This window comes from Eleutherodactylus coqui, chromosome 2 (assembly GCF_035609145.1).
Source record: "Eleutherodactylus coqui strain aEleCoq1 chromosome 2, aEleCoq1.hap1, whole genome shotgun sequence".
NCBI lineage: Eukaryota > Metazoa > Chordata > Amphibia > Anura > Eleutherodactylidae > Eleutherodactylus > Eleutherodactylus coqui.
In genome coordinates, this window is record NC_089838.1 from 176,004,860 (window position 1) to 176,021,780 (window position 16,921).

The 16,921-nt window shown below is 41.7% G+C and overlaps 1 protein-coding gene across 3 annotated transcripts in view; it reads left to right on the forward strand.

Annotated features, from left to right (window-relative positions):
• The window catches only part of FBXL13 (F-box and leucine rich repeat protein 13), a 159,693-nt gene that overhangs the window by 121,311 nt on the left and 21,461 nt on the right, over positions 1–16,921 (forward strand). For all 3 annotated transcript variants that reach the window (XM_066591982.1, XM_066591984.1, XM_066591983.1), the window contains exons 14-17: positions 2,131–2,251; positions 4,323–4,485; positions 5,863–5,982; positions 10,504–10,630. In XM_066591982.1, coding sequence (XP_066448079.1) covers positions 2,131–2,251; positions 4,323–4,485; positions 5,863–5,982; positions 10,504–10,630 — 531 coding nt within the window. The remainder of the gene's footprint in view (positions 1–2,130; positions 2,252–4,322; positions 4,486–5,862; positions 5,983–10,503; positions 10,631–16,921) is intronic.

Genomic DNA, 16,921 nt, shown 5'->3' on the forward strand with positions numbered 1-16,921 from the left:
TGAACATGACCGCATTCATAATGCCATAACACATGTATATAAAAGATGAATAGCCATATGATATTCACCTACGGCAATCTGGCTTCAGTAGTAATGATGGAATTAGATCTTACCACTCCTGTTGACCCGTCCAAATTGCTGAAAACATTTGGCCAACAAAAGCTGCATATAGCAGCAATAACTTATGTATGGCAGCAAGGAAGAAAAAGTATTCCCTACATGTGGGAGACGGAATACAATTATGGCCATATCATCAATATGTGTTTCTGGCATGTTGAAATTTTGATTATCATCACTTATTGAGGTATCATATATTTTATCTTTATTCTATTAAAAGTTATGTTTTAAATTTGACAGTATTCACCCTCTCCTTTGTATGTTGTGACTTGGTGAAGTCTTAGTGCCAGGATCCATACCAACTGTAAGGTTCCTTTGGGATCTGTCACTTCCATATGTAGGAGGTGCACACTCAACTTACCTCTTAAAGGGCCAGTAAGTGTCCATCTTTTCCATCCCCGGCCAATCTGAACATGCCTTCGGTTATTTAAGACACCTTTCCCCACTGGAGGGTGCCTGAGCAAATTAGTTCCATATAGTTCTACAAAGTTGTTGCTGTATTCTGACTGACTCCTGGTGCTTGATTCATCCAGCTTTCCCATCTTCTCCTATCCTGACCTCGGCTTGTCTGTTTGCTGCCTGCCTTGATCCTTTGCCTGGCATACCATTGTACAAGATCTCCACTTATCCTGAAATTGGTTTTGTATATTAACTATGCCTGCTTCTTCACTACCACACTACGGTGCTCCTGACCTGCCTGCGCCACCTGCCACAGAACTGAGACTACTGTTTTGGTAGTGGTCTGGGAGTCCCTGCAGTGAAGACCAGATCCAAACTGAAGGTGCTAAAGGGCAAAAACCAGAGCACCTCCAGGTGCTGCCCTTTGGAGAATCCTAAAGTCAAATCAGTCTGTGACACAATGGGTCCACAGCTGCTTTTCTGTCACAGTATTTTTTTTGGTTGTGAGGAGATGAGTTGTGATTTTTTTATTAACTATTTTGGGGTATGTGTAGTTAATTCATTGACTGAATTTTTTGTGGGGGTAGGGGTGGGCCCAGTACTATATGACAGCAGCTTTTGAAGACTGCTGAGTTTGCTTCCCAGCTTCTGCAGCCATCACTACCTCCTTTAGCAACACAAACTCCAATTATTTAATACCGTCATCCTGCTACTACAAATAATAATGCCTCCTGCTGCCCATGATGCCCCCATAAGTGTACCTAGAGCACAGCCTCATTCTGCCAAACACTGTGCTCCAGATATAATCATGCCTGAGGACATCTGATAATGAAAGCAGGAGCATAGCCACAAAAGGAGCAGTTTCATACCAAAAAATTTAAATGGGCTCCAGACCAAATTGTAAAATGAATTCAGACCACTGATCACACCTCAAAATTGATTCCAACCTCAGACCAGACCCCTAAATTAATGAGATCCCAGATCAGACTCCTAAATTAGTTCAGATCCCAATCAAATAAATTAAGACCTCAGATTAGACTTTATAATTTATTCAAACCAGAACCCTAAATACAGACACCAGACCCCAAAATTAATTCAGATTAAACAAAAAAGGACCCCAATCTCACATAGATCTCTCCACGATGCCACCCCTCTATCCCACACACTGCTCTCAATGGTACACACAGAGTGGCCTCCATGCCCCTCAATTCTCACAGACCCCCCATACTTCCCTTTATTACCTTTCTCCACAATGTCAATCCCTCTCCTCTGTGGTGCAGAATTTATGTGACTATATTGTTGCCAAAGGTTCTGCAGCTTTATTCTATATATGAGCCCTGTATGCAGATATCTATATACACAGATCAACAACAGAGTTTTCACACTCAGTACAATCATATTGCCACTCATCGCAGTGCATTAGTTCACCATAAAAACACACAGTGCAATCAACCCGAGTTCAGTAATGGATGTTGCAGTTATAATTAGCTGTTTATTGTTCTCCTGTAGAAATCTATTACATGCAATAGAGAACGTTGTTGGAAACAAGATCACAATAAATTAAGAACTTCAAAGTTTGCAAAGTACATTTCATGTTTAATTTTCTGTTTGTAGACTTTGCTTGAGAAATGCCAAAACATTGTGTCTATATCTTTACTGGGCTCACCACATCTTTCTGACTCAGCTTTCAAAATTCTGGCGCAAGGACGGAAGCTGGTTAAGATCAGGATTGAAGGTAGGACACTGCAAAAATTTTCCATTTTAACTTCTTTTACCTTAATATAGTGTCTTATCTTTTCCCTTGGTGTTTTCCCCTTTCGTTACATTACACCTGGAATTAAAATTAATTTTAGAATTTATGTAATAGACCTAACAAAATAGGGCCCACAAGTCTGTAAGACCACTAAACAAGTCACATGAAGACCAAGGAAATCTCTAAACAGGTCAGAGATACATATATAGATCAGGGTTGGGTTATAAAAAAAAAAACTATTCCAAACTTTGAACATCCCACAGAGGACCAATAAATCAATTTTAACAAAAATGAAAAGAATATGGCACAAAAAAACCCTGACAGGAGACGGACACTCGCCAAAACTCACAGACAAGGCAAAGAGGGTATTAATCACAGATTCGACAGACACCAATGATAACTTTGATGGAGCTCCAAAGATCCACACTGGAGATGGAGGGTTCTGTCCATAGGACCACTATAAGCTGCACACACCATAGAGTGGGTCTTTATGGAAGAGTGGCAAAAAAAAGCCATTGCTTAAAGAAAAACCTAAGAAAACAATTTGGAGTTTGCTAAACAGCATGTGGGAGACTCCCCAAACACGGTTAAGAGGGGTCTCTGGTTAGATGAGACTCAAACTAAGCTTTTTGTCCATCATAGGAAGCATTATATATGGCGCAAACTCAACATTTCCCATTCACCACACTGAAGTATAGTGGTGGCAGCAGCATGCTGTGGGGATGCTTTTCAGGGACTGGATTGAAGGAAAGATGGATGGCAGTAAGTACAGGGTAATTCTTGAGAAAACCAGTTTCCATCTGTCAGAGCTTTGAGACTGGGGCGGAAGTTCACTTTCCAGCAGGACAATAACACTAAAAATACTGCTAAAACTACACCAGAGTTGTTTAAGGGGAAATATGTAAATGTCTTGGAATGGCCTGGTCAAAGCCTGGACCTTAATCCAATGGAAAATCTATGGCATGACTTGAAGACTGCTGTACATTAAGCCAACCCATTCAAGTTGAAGGGGCTGGATTAGTCTTACCTAGAAGAATGGGGAAAAATGCCAGTGTCTATGTGTTAAGCTAAGGCTGATTGCACACGACAGTGCTGGATTCCGACAGCAGTGGGGTCCCTGGCATACCTGTATTTTCACTTCTTTATCTGTACTGCAGATGGACCTGGCGGCTTGCTGTTGGACATGTGCAGTACAGATTTTTTTTCCCTAATTTATTTTGTCCCACGCCATCGGTAGGTGGTGACCTAAAATCCACGACCTGTCCACAATTGAAACCGTCCACGCATAATCCCTACAAAGATGGAGCATACTGCGATTTTTTTTCTCTATGAGCGGAAACCGCAATTGGTTTTCTGCTCGTGTGCAGGAAGAATCGATTTCCCATAGCATGCTATGGACGATATTTGCTGAGGATCCGCAGTGCATACATTGGTCATGGATTCCCCAGCAAAAATATGCCTGTGTGCAGGTGGCCTAATGGAATTAGAATCAAATGGGATAGAAGAATAACAGAATTATATGGTACAATCTCTCCCAAAATCTATTTTAATTTTTAAGCCTGAAGAACCCTGCATAGATTCGGAAGCTCAGATTAACATCATGTATTTTTGTTAGCCATTAAAAGGTATCATATCTACAAGATTTCTTGGTTTCTCTTGCTGGAAACAATCACATTTTGCTCTACTGGCTAACACGGTACCAAACCTTTTTCTTAATGTTAGACTGTAATGCAACAAAACAGGAACATCACCAAAGGGTGGGGGAGAACACTTTCACAAAACAATATCTTCATTAATCCACTGTCTGAGGTCTGAAGACATTCTGATTGAAGCCTGTACAGCTCCTATGTCGGAAGACGTCCGGCAGGGTATTTTTACTGTATATTAGTGGCCGCTCTGTTGTCAGGGGCCTCTCCAGCATGTCCCATATCGCAGTACTGGCTCTAGCCAGCAGATGGCGCCATTGTATAAGGGAAGAAAGAGAAAGCCCCCTAGGAAACCCTGAATCCAAAATTGGATTGCAAAGGGTTAATAATATATTTTTTTCCAACAGGAAACAGTTGGATTACTGATGGTAGCATCAAAGCAATTAGCAGATCCAATCCTAACCTGAATCACATTTATATCACCGATTGCCAGAAAATTACTGATATCGGTCTTAAGGCGCTTGCATCACTGAAGAATATAACTGTATTGAATGTAGCAGACTGCATTAGGTAAGATGATACAAAAGCTGCGAGTTTATCATTTAGTTAACACTTAGGAGATCGTTGCTTCCTTGCTGTTGTTTGTCTTATAGATAATAATTTCATTATAGCTGGGCAACTTATTGGTTTATGGTTGGCATACCTTAATATACTTTTGAAGAATTTTCAGTAACTTACCTACAGTTGTTATGAATGTTGAATGGTTGTCTCATGAGACACCCCGTCCATATTTCCTGTTAGGACACATCAATGTCATAGGGGATCTCTATAAGGCTGCCTGTCCACGGGCGTTGCGGTATCAACGCCTCAGTACCTGTACGCCATGTGATCATTGAGAGAACAATGAATTCTAAGGAGTATCAAAATTTTACAAAAGGAAGGTAAGAGCAAGAGTCCATGACCTCACGCTGAAGAGGCATTGTGTGATGCTACAAGAAAATGACCTAAAGGACACAAGTAAATCAACTCAAGTGGTTGGTTCAAAAAGAAGATCTGTGTTTTGGAATGGAAAAAAGTCAGAGTTCTGATCTTAACCTTGTTGAGATGCTGTGGCATGACTTGAAGAGTGCTGTGCATGCAAGGCATTCCAGAAATATTGATGAACTGAAACAAATTTGTAGGGAGGAATGGTCCAAAATTCCTTCTACATGTTGTGTAAATCTTAATTGCAGCTACTGAAAACTTTGGTGGAGGTGATTGCTACTAAAAAGTTATAAATTCAAGAATTTATTTTCTTTTTTCCCTGCCCTGTGGATGTTTACTCAATATGCTCTATGACGCACAAGAATTGTAGTTTCAATACTCAGTACAATAAGTATTAGTACCATGTCACCACTCCTCACAGTGTATTAGTTCACCATTAAAAAATATAGTACAATCAACCCGAGTTCAGTAATGAATGTTGCAGTTCTAATTAATTGTTTATTGTTTTTCTGTAGAAATCCAGTAAATGCAATAGAGAACGTTGTTGGAAACAATATCACAATAAATTAAGAACTTCAAAGTTTACAAAATACATTTCATGTTTAATTTTCTGTTTGTAGACTTTGCTTGAGAAATGCCAAAACATTGTGTCTATATCTTTGTACTGCAGTAGATTCTGCTGGGAATATGTCTGGCTGACCATTGCTTAATCACAAAATCTGGGAGAGGGAGCAGGAGCCACAGAGGCTCTAATATGAAAGGGGCTGTCTATGGTGAGATACCCCCTTTATATAAGGGGTGCGTTATTAGTTTAGTTAGATTGTGTTTATCTGTAATTGTCACTTGGATAACATTTACAACAATCCAAAACGGTTCACTTACTTTTTCTTGCAAGCGTATATGTGAAAACTTCCAAGTTCTCATTGTGCAAATGTAATCCAAACAATGCATTTTGTTTTCCAGGATCAGTGACCCAGGGGTGCGACAAGTTGTAGAAGGCCCTTCTGGAAACAAAATAAGGGAATTAAATTTAACAAACTGTCTACGTGTCAGTGACTTGTCGCTTCTGAGGATAGCACAAAAGTAAGAGCAGTTAAAACGACACACTAAAATTGACCGTCAAGTTATTAGTTCATGCTTGTTCAGTTGGGTTTTCTTCCAAATATTTCCTAAGCTCACATAGTACAGAGTATAATTACGAGATCTTTCTAAAATGATTTTTCTCATCATCGGTCATACCCCAACCTATGAATCTTTAATCACTAAAATGTGTCTCTTGAATATCCTCTTAAAGTGGATGTCCTATATTAGAAATGGTTGGCAGGTAACAAGGTAAAATACAAAAAAAGACTTGCTCTCCTGTCCAGTATTGCTGCTTTTGGGGTCTGATCCAGGATTGACTGCTGTGGTTACGTTCCTTTCATTGCTCACTCAGCCAGTCCCTGGCCTCAGCGGCCATCTGTGCATGAGCACCACGTGTCCACTAAGGTCAGTGAGTGGCTGAGCAGTCAGGTGAGCGATGAATAGCACTTGACTATTGCATTAACTATGAGTTAGTACAAATAATGCAGTAGAAACAATCCTATGTAACAAAGGGATGTGACATCCTCGGATCTGCTACATGTGATCCGGGATACAGCTGTCACAATAGAGTGTCTCCACTGTGTATTTCCTCCATCCTCCTGATCTAGCACACTGGGATGATCAATAGACTGTGGCCTCGATAGCAGATGCACAATGATAGAATATGGGGGTTACAGATGTATGACCTGTGGCCCCTGGGAGCCCTACTTTATTGTATCAAAGAAAGAACCCTTCCCCTGCAGGGCCACCCAACATAAGATCCCATGTGGCTCCTGAAGAGACCAGTGACCACCAGGAGTTGTACTAAAGATGCTAGCTCACAGCTCAGCATCCAAAGTTGGATGTGTGGCTCCCAGGGACCCTCTCTATCCATAGATCTGATAAAGTGCGGTCAGCAGAACACACAACATCCCCCTGGCTCAGAGGAAGCGTGAGCACTCATCACATACCACAATCATGTAGGCTTTGGGCCTCACTGTTCCCCACTAGACAATACCCTACCGTGGGGTCCATCTTCTGTGACAAATGCCAGCCTTCCCTTTGCCTCTTTCCCTTTTCACAGGTTGCATCATCCTCATTCCTCCTGCTCCAATACAATTGAAGCAGTAGGCATGCCACTTCCAGGAGTATTTTCCTTCCCTTTCTGTCATACTAGTGCCACAGCACAAGAGTGTTCAGTTTGCAGTGAGGCCGCTTTCACACAGGCTACAAAATTGCACAATTTTGTAGCAATGTGACAGTGCTACAAAGACGCATGGATGAAAAGCCCATGGTTTTAAATGGGTTCTTTCAGATGAGGGATGTTTTGCAGCCGGCGAAGTTGCTAGAATACAAAATCCTGGCATGCTATATACAGCCGGGATTTGTGATTTTTTTTTTGTAGCCCATATTTCCCCATGGACCACAGAAAAAAAAAAAATACATCACCTAAAAGGCGCTGTCAGTTCCGGCTTGTGTCTCCTCTTTGCTAATGCACTTGTCTTTAGTTTTCTGTCAGCCCTTCTTGGACTGGAGGTTCAAATTCCCCGCCTCCAAGAAGTGTTGGTAGTGATTGGTTCTTGAGCGCCACGGCTCAGCCAATCACAGCCATTCAATGCAATATGCAATGGCTGTGATTGTGCATGCAGCCTTAGAGTCCTTTCAGATGGGCCGGTTCTCATTTGAACTAGCGAGTGACGTCACTGCTAGCCCATTCGCTTTTGTGCAGCCTGTTTAAACAGGCAGATACATTGCTGGCTCATCCAAAGGAGAATCATTCAGTCTTTCACATTCGCTGTATAAGTGACTGTGAAAGACTGAACAATTACTGTTTGAACTGAACGATAAGTGAACCAGCCAACAATGGTTTTATACCTGCATAAAATGACAATGAGCGAAAAGCGAACGATTCTTGTTCATCATTCGGTTGTTGGCTCGCATTTAGACAGAATGATTATCATACTTTGGCTCATGAACGACAGCGTTCTCTCTAAGAGCACCCTCACTTATCTTTTTGAGATAACATATATGAGCTTGTTACACATACAGATACATCTGTGGATAACATGGTTGTACTTTTGTTGGTTTGTATCATGAGTACTCTGAAATGTGCTCCATATTTGTGGGTGTAGAAATCAGTTCAATGTGATTTGTTTTGGACACACATTAATGGTTCTGATGTCATCGGCGCTCTTGCCAGTTCTGCAGACACTAGCTCCACTTTCCAAACAGAAATAAACTGCTGGAGTAAATTTTATAGGGTGTTTTTTCTTGGTCACTATGCATTTTTAACTTCTAGGACAGCTTTGCAAAATTGTGAGTATTTTGAAGTGTTGAACTTCTGCTATAATACCATCCAGTGCTGCCAGCAAAAGTTATTTAAGTTATGAGAGGTATGATAGAAGTAATGTGTTTTATGGATAGGAACTTTCATGTCTGCAGTGATTAGCTGATATACTGTTATTTCATTAAAGCCTTTGGATTAGGAGATGGAAGTAACTTCTCCACCTCTTGGATGTAATTTAACCCCTTAAACCCCGCATTTCTAATATATGTTACTAAGAGCTGTCATTTAAGGCTCTCTCACATAAGCGTTTACTAATGCAGTACATAACTTTACATTATTTTCAACGGTGCCTCGCACATGTGCACAAGAAAGAACACGACATGCACTACCTTGGCGCATATTACATACACATGCATGCCCCGATAGTGTATGGGGATTTGTTTGCACACAGCAGTATGCAATGCATTGTATACTGCTGCATGCTCCCCATATGGGAGATTAGCTTACAGCGCACAGATAACGCCTGTGTGAGAGACCCCTTAAGTACATTTACAACTATGTGGTCACATAAGTATTCCAATACAATGTAATAAATTACAATTTAAACATTTAAGTTCCCTCTTGGACAAACACTTAGGCCCAATGTCCACATGCAGATTTTAATTATAAAATCCACGCGGGAGATTTGCACCCATAGGGATGCATTAGCATCCACAGGGCAATTTAAAGCACGTGAATGTGATTTTTTTTTTCTTAGCGTGTGGATTGCACGCACGGGAAGAAGTCACAGCATGCTCCATTTTTGTCTGCAGATCCTGTGGGCTGGCTTCTATTGAAGTCAATGGAAGCTGTCATGTCCGCGGCATGGGAAAGCAGAACATTTTTTTAAAAATGCACTGCGCATGCATCCGGCACGTGCTGAGGAAAGAAGATCTGCGCTGGAGCCAGAGATGTAAGAAAACCTTTTTTTCTCCCAATGTCCGCGGGCACGGCTATATTCCGCTGTGGGAATTAGCAGTGGAATCCGTGCGAGCAAGTGGACATTGGGCCTACGAGTCAGTCCACACAGTGTTTCAGTTCTGCGGATTTGATGTGGAATCCAGATCAAATCTGCATTAAATTGCTTTTAAGGGTCATCTGCACCATATTATATTTGAACTCTGTTTAAAAAAATGACAGGTCACTTCATAAAAAAGGCGATTCCATGCCAAATCCATGTTGGTAATTCCACATGTGGAATTTGCACATTGAAAAAGGCCTAACTATGGATTTCTGCCACAGATTTAGAGGTGGAATCCACATGGAAAAATCCAACACAGATTCCACCGTGTGAAAATGCCCCGACAGTCTCATAAATTAGAATCAGTATCGATCAAGACTTCAGTACTAAAAAGATTATACCAAAACAAAAAATGTACCCTGAAAACAAAAAAAAAAAACCTAAACAGCATTTCATATTCAGCGTAGTTTGCAAGCATGCTGTGTAAATTTAAATCTGCGCCATTCTCTCTCAGTTGGATTTTGTGTGGAAATTGCCATGTATTTCAGATGGTGTAATGTGAAGGTTTAGAAAACCCCAGTAAAATTGCTGTAGAATTACTTACAGAGTTTTGAGTACTGTTTTTTTATGTTCTTTGAGAAATCATTATGAAAAAAAATCTAATAAATATATCTGTACTATGTGACTGTAATTTTCTTCCTGGAACTTATGTTAGAGCTGTCCTGACTGTTATCTGTGTATCTTCACAAAAAGGCTGCCAGGGAATATTCATGAGGAGTTTAGTCTTTTTAAGCAACTGATTAGTTGATCATGTCAACTTACAAACTATGCTACATCTATTTGATCAGAGCCCCCACTACAGCTCCAGCCAATGTGTACTTGGCAGTTTTCAGTGCTGTCATTGAAATGAATGGAACACGCATGTCCTCTGCTCCATTCATCCTGTTCTAGGGATTGGTGGTAGTTCTAACAAATCAGGCCAATCATGAAGTCATCCCGTATCCTGTGGATAGGGGTAACTATATCTTGGTACAACCCCTTAAAGATACAAGATAATCATTTAGACTATTTTACTGGAAAGTGAAAATAACTGAAAAATAACATGAAGAAATCCTCCAAAAAGTAATTGACATAATTAATCTAAAGGTTCTTTACTGGAATATTCTTAAAACTGATACAGATTAACCTCAAATTTGTACACTGTAAAGTCATGAAATGTTACATCTGCTTATGCTAAGTAATCTTCTAATTGTAGGTGCCATAATCTAAACTTCCTAAGTCTCCGTTTCTGCGAAAATGTGACTGACTCTGGCATTGAACTCCTTGGGAATATGACTTCACTTATTTCCATTGATATCTCTGGGACCAGCATTACAGATCAAGTATGTATATTTTTGTCAAAATTCTGAGAATACAGTTTAAACATACAGAGTATAATCAAATAAGGGTAACGTCAGTTCAATAAAACCAAAAATGGTTCCCGTCTAAGAATGTACAGGGTTGGCTTTCTAAAAGAATACAGTAATAATAATAATCCTTATTTATATGGCGCCAACATATTCCACAGCGCTTACAAAAACAGGGGGATGCAGAATGACAGAAGTACAAAAACCACGGTTACATGTAGTAATCAATTGATCGAAACAGTAGGGGTGAGGGTGCTGCTCCAACGAGCTTACATACTACAGATAATGGGGTGATACAGAAGGTAAAGGGGCTGGAGATGTGCACAGTATGGCGAGGTAGAGAGTGAGGGATGCTGTACACACAGACAATGGTCAGGCTGTATAGTGACTGAATCAGTGTGACTGTCAGGGGCGGTTGATTACGGCTAGCAGGGATTGCACTCACTAGGACAGGGAGCATGTTATCAGGGGGAGTACCGAGGGGTTTGGTTTAGGAGATGTTGTATACCTCCCTGAAGAGGTGCATTTTTAGAGCGCGCCTGAAATTTTGTGTGTCAGGGATTGCCTGGATAGTTTGGGGTAGTGCCAGGTAGTTTCTCAAAATTCTGAGTCTGAGGAAAGTCACTTGTCTGTTACTATATACAGGCCTTAATGTGAACATAATTTTTGTGCCCTTTTACATACCACTGCATCCTGTTTTCATGGAAGAATGCAAGAATGTGATGTGAACAGAGCCCAATGTCCCTGATCACACCATTGTCATGTCCTTGCAGCACAAGAGCACAGCCCTCAGCATGGGCGTAGGGTGACATTCACACTGAATGCAAGAATTATACACTCTGCAATGCAGGACAGTGAGCACCACTCCGGGAAGATGGAAAAAAACTGTCCCTTAACAAACAGGGAGGTGAAAAGACCCTGCCTGCAAGCAGAGTTATTGTCCTAAGGGCAGCCCCGCTGTCTTCCTCTGCCCCTGACTATCTCTAGGAACCCCTGGAGAGGTGCACTAGTTTCCCGACTGAGACCACTGCATCTGCCCTGATAATTCAACTACTAGGCTGGTAGGTGACCACAAAATCAAAACGAGCAAAAAACAACAACCACCGTGCCTGTCTAGGGTTAGGTCTCTTCGCTGATTCTAAATATATCAGATTCTTGTGATCGGTGATAACTGTCACCTTATGTTGAGCCCCTTCCAGAAGGTGCCGCCACTCCTCGAAAGCCTATTTAAATGGCCAACAACTCTTTGTCACCAATGTCATAATTCTGTTTGGTAGAAGTAAACTTTCGTGAAAAAAATGCACAAGGGCGAAGATTCTTCAATTTGCCAGTGCCTTGAGACAGAACAGCCCCCCCCCCCGACCTTTGAAGCATCCACCTCAACAACTAATGGTGTGGATGAATCTGGCTGTAGAAGAATAGAAGCAGACGCAAAACACATTTTTTAAGTCTCAAATGCGTGAATTGCTTTCAGAGACTATTCAGAAGAAAAGGACTTTTTTTTGTTATTTCGGTCAAAGGTTTGACCTTCTCCAAAAACCTGCGTATAAACTTACGATAATTATTTGTGAACCCCAAGAATCTTTGAAGTGCCTTCAAATTCTCAGGCCGAACCCAGTTCAAAACAGCTCAGCTCTACCCAGGGTCCATCTTAAATCCCTCTGGGGTTATAACATGCCCCAGTAAGGTAATCTCCTGTACAGCAAAAATACCTCTCTCTCTTGGCAAATATAAAAGTTCTGAGGCGGCGCTCCAAAGGGAGATAAGGTGGGAGGGTTCAATAAAGTAACAGAACTTGTGGTCGGGCGGGAGTGAATCCACCCGATATATCATACAAACAAGGATATGCAATGCCAATAGAAAGATAATCCAGAATATCAGTGGGTCATGGAGAGCATCCGCCGATCATAGTGATATCCCATGAGATGCGGGAGAGCGTCCTGAGTGTGCTCTGGGCATAGAGTAGGGCAGAGAAAAGAACAATTGATAACAGAAAAAAACTCTCAGCACTCCAGCGGTATTCCTACTAGAGAAGTAGCGACAAGGCAATAAACTTACTTCACAGGGGTGCCCAGGCTCAGGCACCCCCGATCCCAGTAGGCGTATAAATCGTGGTCGGCAACGAAGTAGACGTTCCACAAATTTATTCAGTACAACGCGTTTCGGCTTTCACAAACATAGGCCTTTTTTAAGTACAACAATTCATAAAAAACCACAAACATATATACACATACGAATCATTACCTTGGCAAATAGATTGTTTTCACAGAGAGCTTGCAACACCTGTCAAATGTACACAATATGACAATCAATCAGTGGAAAAAATAAGAATGTCATCCACATAAACCCACACAAAACGTCCAATGAACTTCTGAAGTACCTCATTTATGAAAGCTTGAAACACTGCGGGAGCATTGGTCAAACCAAAAGGCATCACAAGATTTTCAAAATAACCATCGGGAGTGTTGAAGGCTGTCTTCCATTTATCCCCCTCTCTGATCCGTATTAAGTTGTATGCCCCCTCCCCCCCCCCAGCAAGTCCAACTTAGACAACCAGTGGGCACCCATTAACTGGCTAAACAAGTCAGGAATAAGCAGTAACGGATAAAGGTTGCGCTTAGTGATCTTATTAAGTTCCCTAAAGTCCAGACATGGTCGCAGACACCCATTTATCTTCTTGAAAAAGAAGAAACCGGCAGCTACTGGCAAATTGGATGTCTTTCTCAAGCTGTCAGCAATATACTTCTTGCGGGCCTGCCTCTTTGGACCTGACACATTATACATGTGACAGGTAGCTTTCAATTTGGAATGAGGCCAATAGTGCAATCCCCCTCCCTATTAGGTGGTAACTTATATGCTCCCTCCTTAGTTAAGATGACAGAAAAATCCTTGGTGCATTCAGGCAATTCCTCAGTTTGTACCGCAGAGACATTAACTGACATGTAATTCTGTCTACAGGAAAGATTCCACTGAACAACGTCTTCCTTTTCCCAGTCCACCACTGGGTTGTGCAACTTCAGCCATGGCAAACCTAACACCACCTGTGTAAGAAGAGACTCCATGACAAACAACACTATTTTCTCTGTATGGAATGACCTAATCTTTAAACACACATCCGAAACAAATTTTTTAAAACCCTTTCGGACAGTGGGGTGGAATAAATGGCTGACACAGGTATCAAGCAGTCCAAGGGTCTAATATTAAGTCTTAGACATTTGTCCACCTCATGATGAATTAAATTGACCCTGGCTCCACTATCCAAAAAAAATTGTCACCTGACAACTATGCCCAGCAATAAGAATCTCTGCGGGAAGGACCAACCTGGAGGATGATATCCAGGCAATTTGTGGGCCCAAAAGGGAACTTCCCCATAACCTCCAGGCCAGCTAGTTTCCTGACTGAGACCCCCGAAAAGGACACACCTGAATGAAGTGTCCTTTACGACCACAGAAAAAACAGCGACCTCTGCTTCCCTACTTCTCCCTTCTCACAGCTCTCACATTAGATCTTTAATCTGGTTGCTAAGTGCAAAGCAAAATTGACTCTGCAATGCGGGAACATTCCACTGTAGATCATTTGCCCAATGGTGAAACTCAGCACAAAAGTCTTTAATGGGTGATTTTCCCTGACGTAAGCCTCGAATCTTACCTTCCGCCAAAGATACCCTATCGGAGTCATCGTAGATCAGACCCAAAGCCAAAAAAAATGTATCCACTGACAATAAAGCTTCAGAGGTGGGAGGTAATGAAAAGGCCCAAGCCTGAGGGTCTCCCTGAAACCTAGAAATCACCATCCCAACCTTCTGAGACTCATCACCTGAGGACAAAGGGCGCAGTTTGAAGTACAATTTGCAGGATTCTTTGAATGCAAAAAAAACTCTTGCCTTTTACCAGGAAAATGATCTGGCAGGTCCAGTTTAGGTTCCTTAATTAAACCTATTCCGCCTAAGCATTGTTGCTTAATCTCAGCAACCTCAATAGCCAGAGACCGAAGCTGGTTGGTCAAGGCCTCAATGGGATCCATGAACCGCCTTTTTAATTAACCCTCTATACCATTGTAGTGAAAACACAAAATGTTTGAAGAGAACTTACCGATAGTCATACGGACTACACCAAAAATAATAACGTATGTGATTATAGCCTAGGAAGCCACACTTCAACATGACACTGTAATTAAGTATAACTTTCATCCACAGAGGAAATACTTGTTCACTAAAAAGCAAGACCAGCAATAAGAAGACAGCTACAGACTAAATATTGTGTGTTTTAAAAATGCACAGTCTGCTATTTCTTCTCCATTTATTTTCAGGAGGTCTGGTTTCCATTTGATTGATGACTCAGCTTCTTTTCTTCAAGGACTCTCATTAAATTATATCCCCCTTCTTTAAGCAAAACCCCAGAGGCAAGAAATTCCATTATGGTTTATCTATAAAGCATATAAATGAACACACATACTGCCCAGTGGGCCCTGACTAACAGCTTGGAATTTAGCCTAAGGAAAGTGGAAGATAACATTTGCTCCATGGATCATGCTCACATTTTACATGCTGTTGTTACTCTGTACAAGCACATATTTGTGTTCTGTAACAATTACCAACAATCTGTTATTACAAGCACAACTTATCATACAGCAACCAATCATGAAGGGTTAAAGGGGTTGTACCAGAATTGACTTTTATCACCTATATGGGTGGGGGTTGGGGGCGGGGCAGACCCGTTTCTCAGGATTGGTGGAGGTTTCAGCTGAGACTTTTACCTATCAGACTTTTATCGCTTATCCTATGGCCAGGTGATAAAACTTAATACTCGTACAACCTTGATTTTAGATGACCCTGTAATCAGAATGTCATCTTTCACATAATTTTAGGGGCTGATAGCTATAATTATTTTATTTTGACAAAAATCACTGAAATGGAGAAAAGCTATTACCATAATTATAGCAGTAGTGACACTCGATGTGGCTGAAGACACCAAAACTTCAGAAAAACACACTCCATACAACAGCACTAGGGGGAAGAAGGGGGTTAAGTAAGTGTGGACAATTTAAATATAAACTTTATTTTACATGTACAACTAGATTTTACATTTTATATGCAGTGGAAAACAGAATTCTAGGCCAGGGAAATGATTTACCCTGTTTGAGTCAACATCAAAGACTTTCACGTCTTAACCCTTTCCAATCCAATTTCCCAGCCACCCGCGCACTCCCCAGCTCTTATTTATTTTGGGTGGGAAAACGCTTTGGGATTCCTTGAAATTACTCAACAGAAACACATAAAAATGAGCTGTCATGATGATTTTACTAGCAATTTTTTGATAATTAAACATGAGTTATGAGTATTTCACATCAGGAAGATCATTTGTAATAATCCTGTAAATGTGTTATCATGAGGCCGGTCAGGGACCACGGGTAGCAGTGGCGCAGTTCGCCGCAGCATTCTGGGATGGTGTTGCGCCCACGTTCGGGTAGGCGTGTGGTGGTGCCGTGCTCCGATGTGCGCGCGGCAGGTGGCGCACGCGGCTGTGCGCGTGCCTGCTATGAGTGGCGTGTGCGCCCTACCTCTGTGAGTTATAGACTTGATTTGTCTCTGCCCAAGGGGCGGAGACTCCTGAATATAGTCTGGCAGCTGTTGATAGCAGTTGCCAGTTATTGGTTCCGTCCTCTGTGTGTCTGACTTCGGTCCTACTCCAGTGAAAGTTACCTTGTGTCGATCCAGCTCTGCCTGTGTTCTGCGGTTTTCCTGTCGTGTTGATTTATTCTATCGACCTAGCCTGTTGGTACTAGTAAATTGTCATCTGCATAGGTATGGCGGTTCCTTCCTGTCCTGCCACTAGGCAGCGTAGGGTCAGTGTTTGCAGCCTGGACCTCTTCACCTTTGGGGCTACCTCCAGGAAGGGACATTGGCGTGGGTGAGGGTCAGGGAGTTCCTCGCAGTGCGTAGCTGTGCACACTATTAGTATTGTAACATAAATACTAGCCCAAAAAATGTTTTCCTGTGTTTTTTGAGGTGGAATCCACGGTGTGAATGGATTACAATAGGATTACCGGTCAGATTCGTGAACTGGCCAGGATGGTTCAGGACCTGTCGGGGTGTCTCAGCCATCATGAGCAGCGGTTGGTTGTGTCCACTGTTCCAGTACCTGAACCTAAATGCCCATTACCCGAGGTGTTTTTGGGGGACCAAAAAAAATATTCTTTGTCTTCTGGGAGGCTTGTAAGTTGTTTTTTTGCTTGTGGCCTTGTTCCTCTGGGTCCGAGCCCCAACAG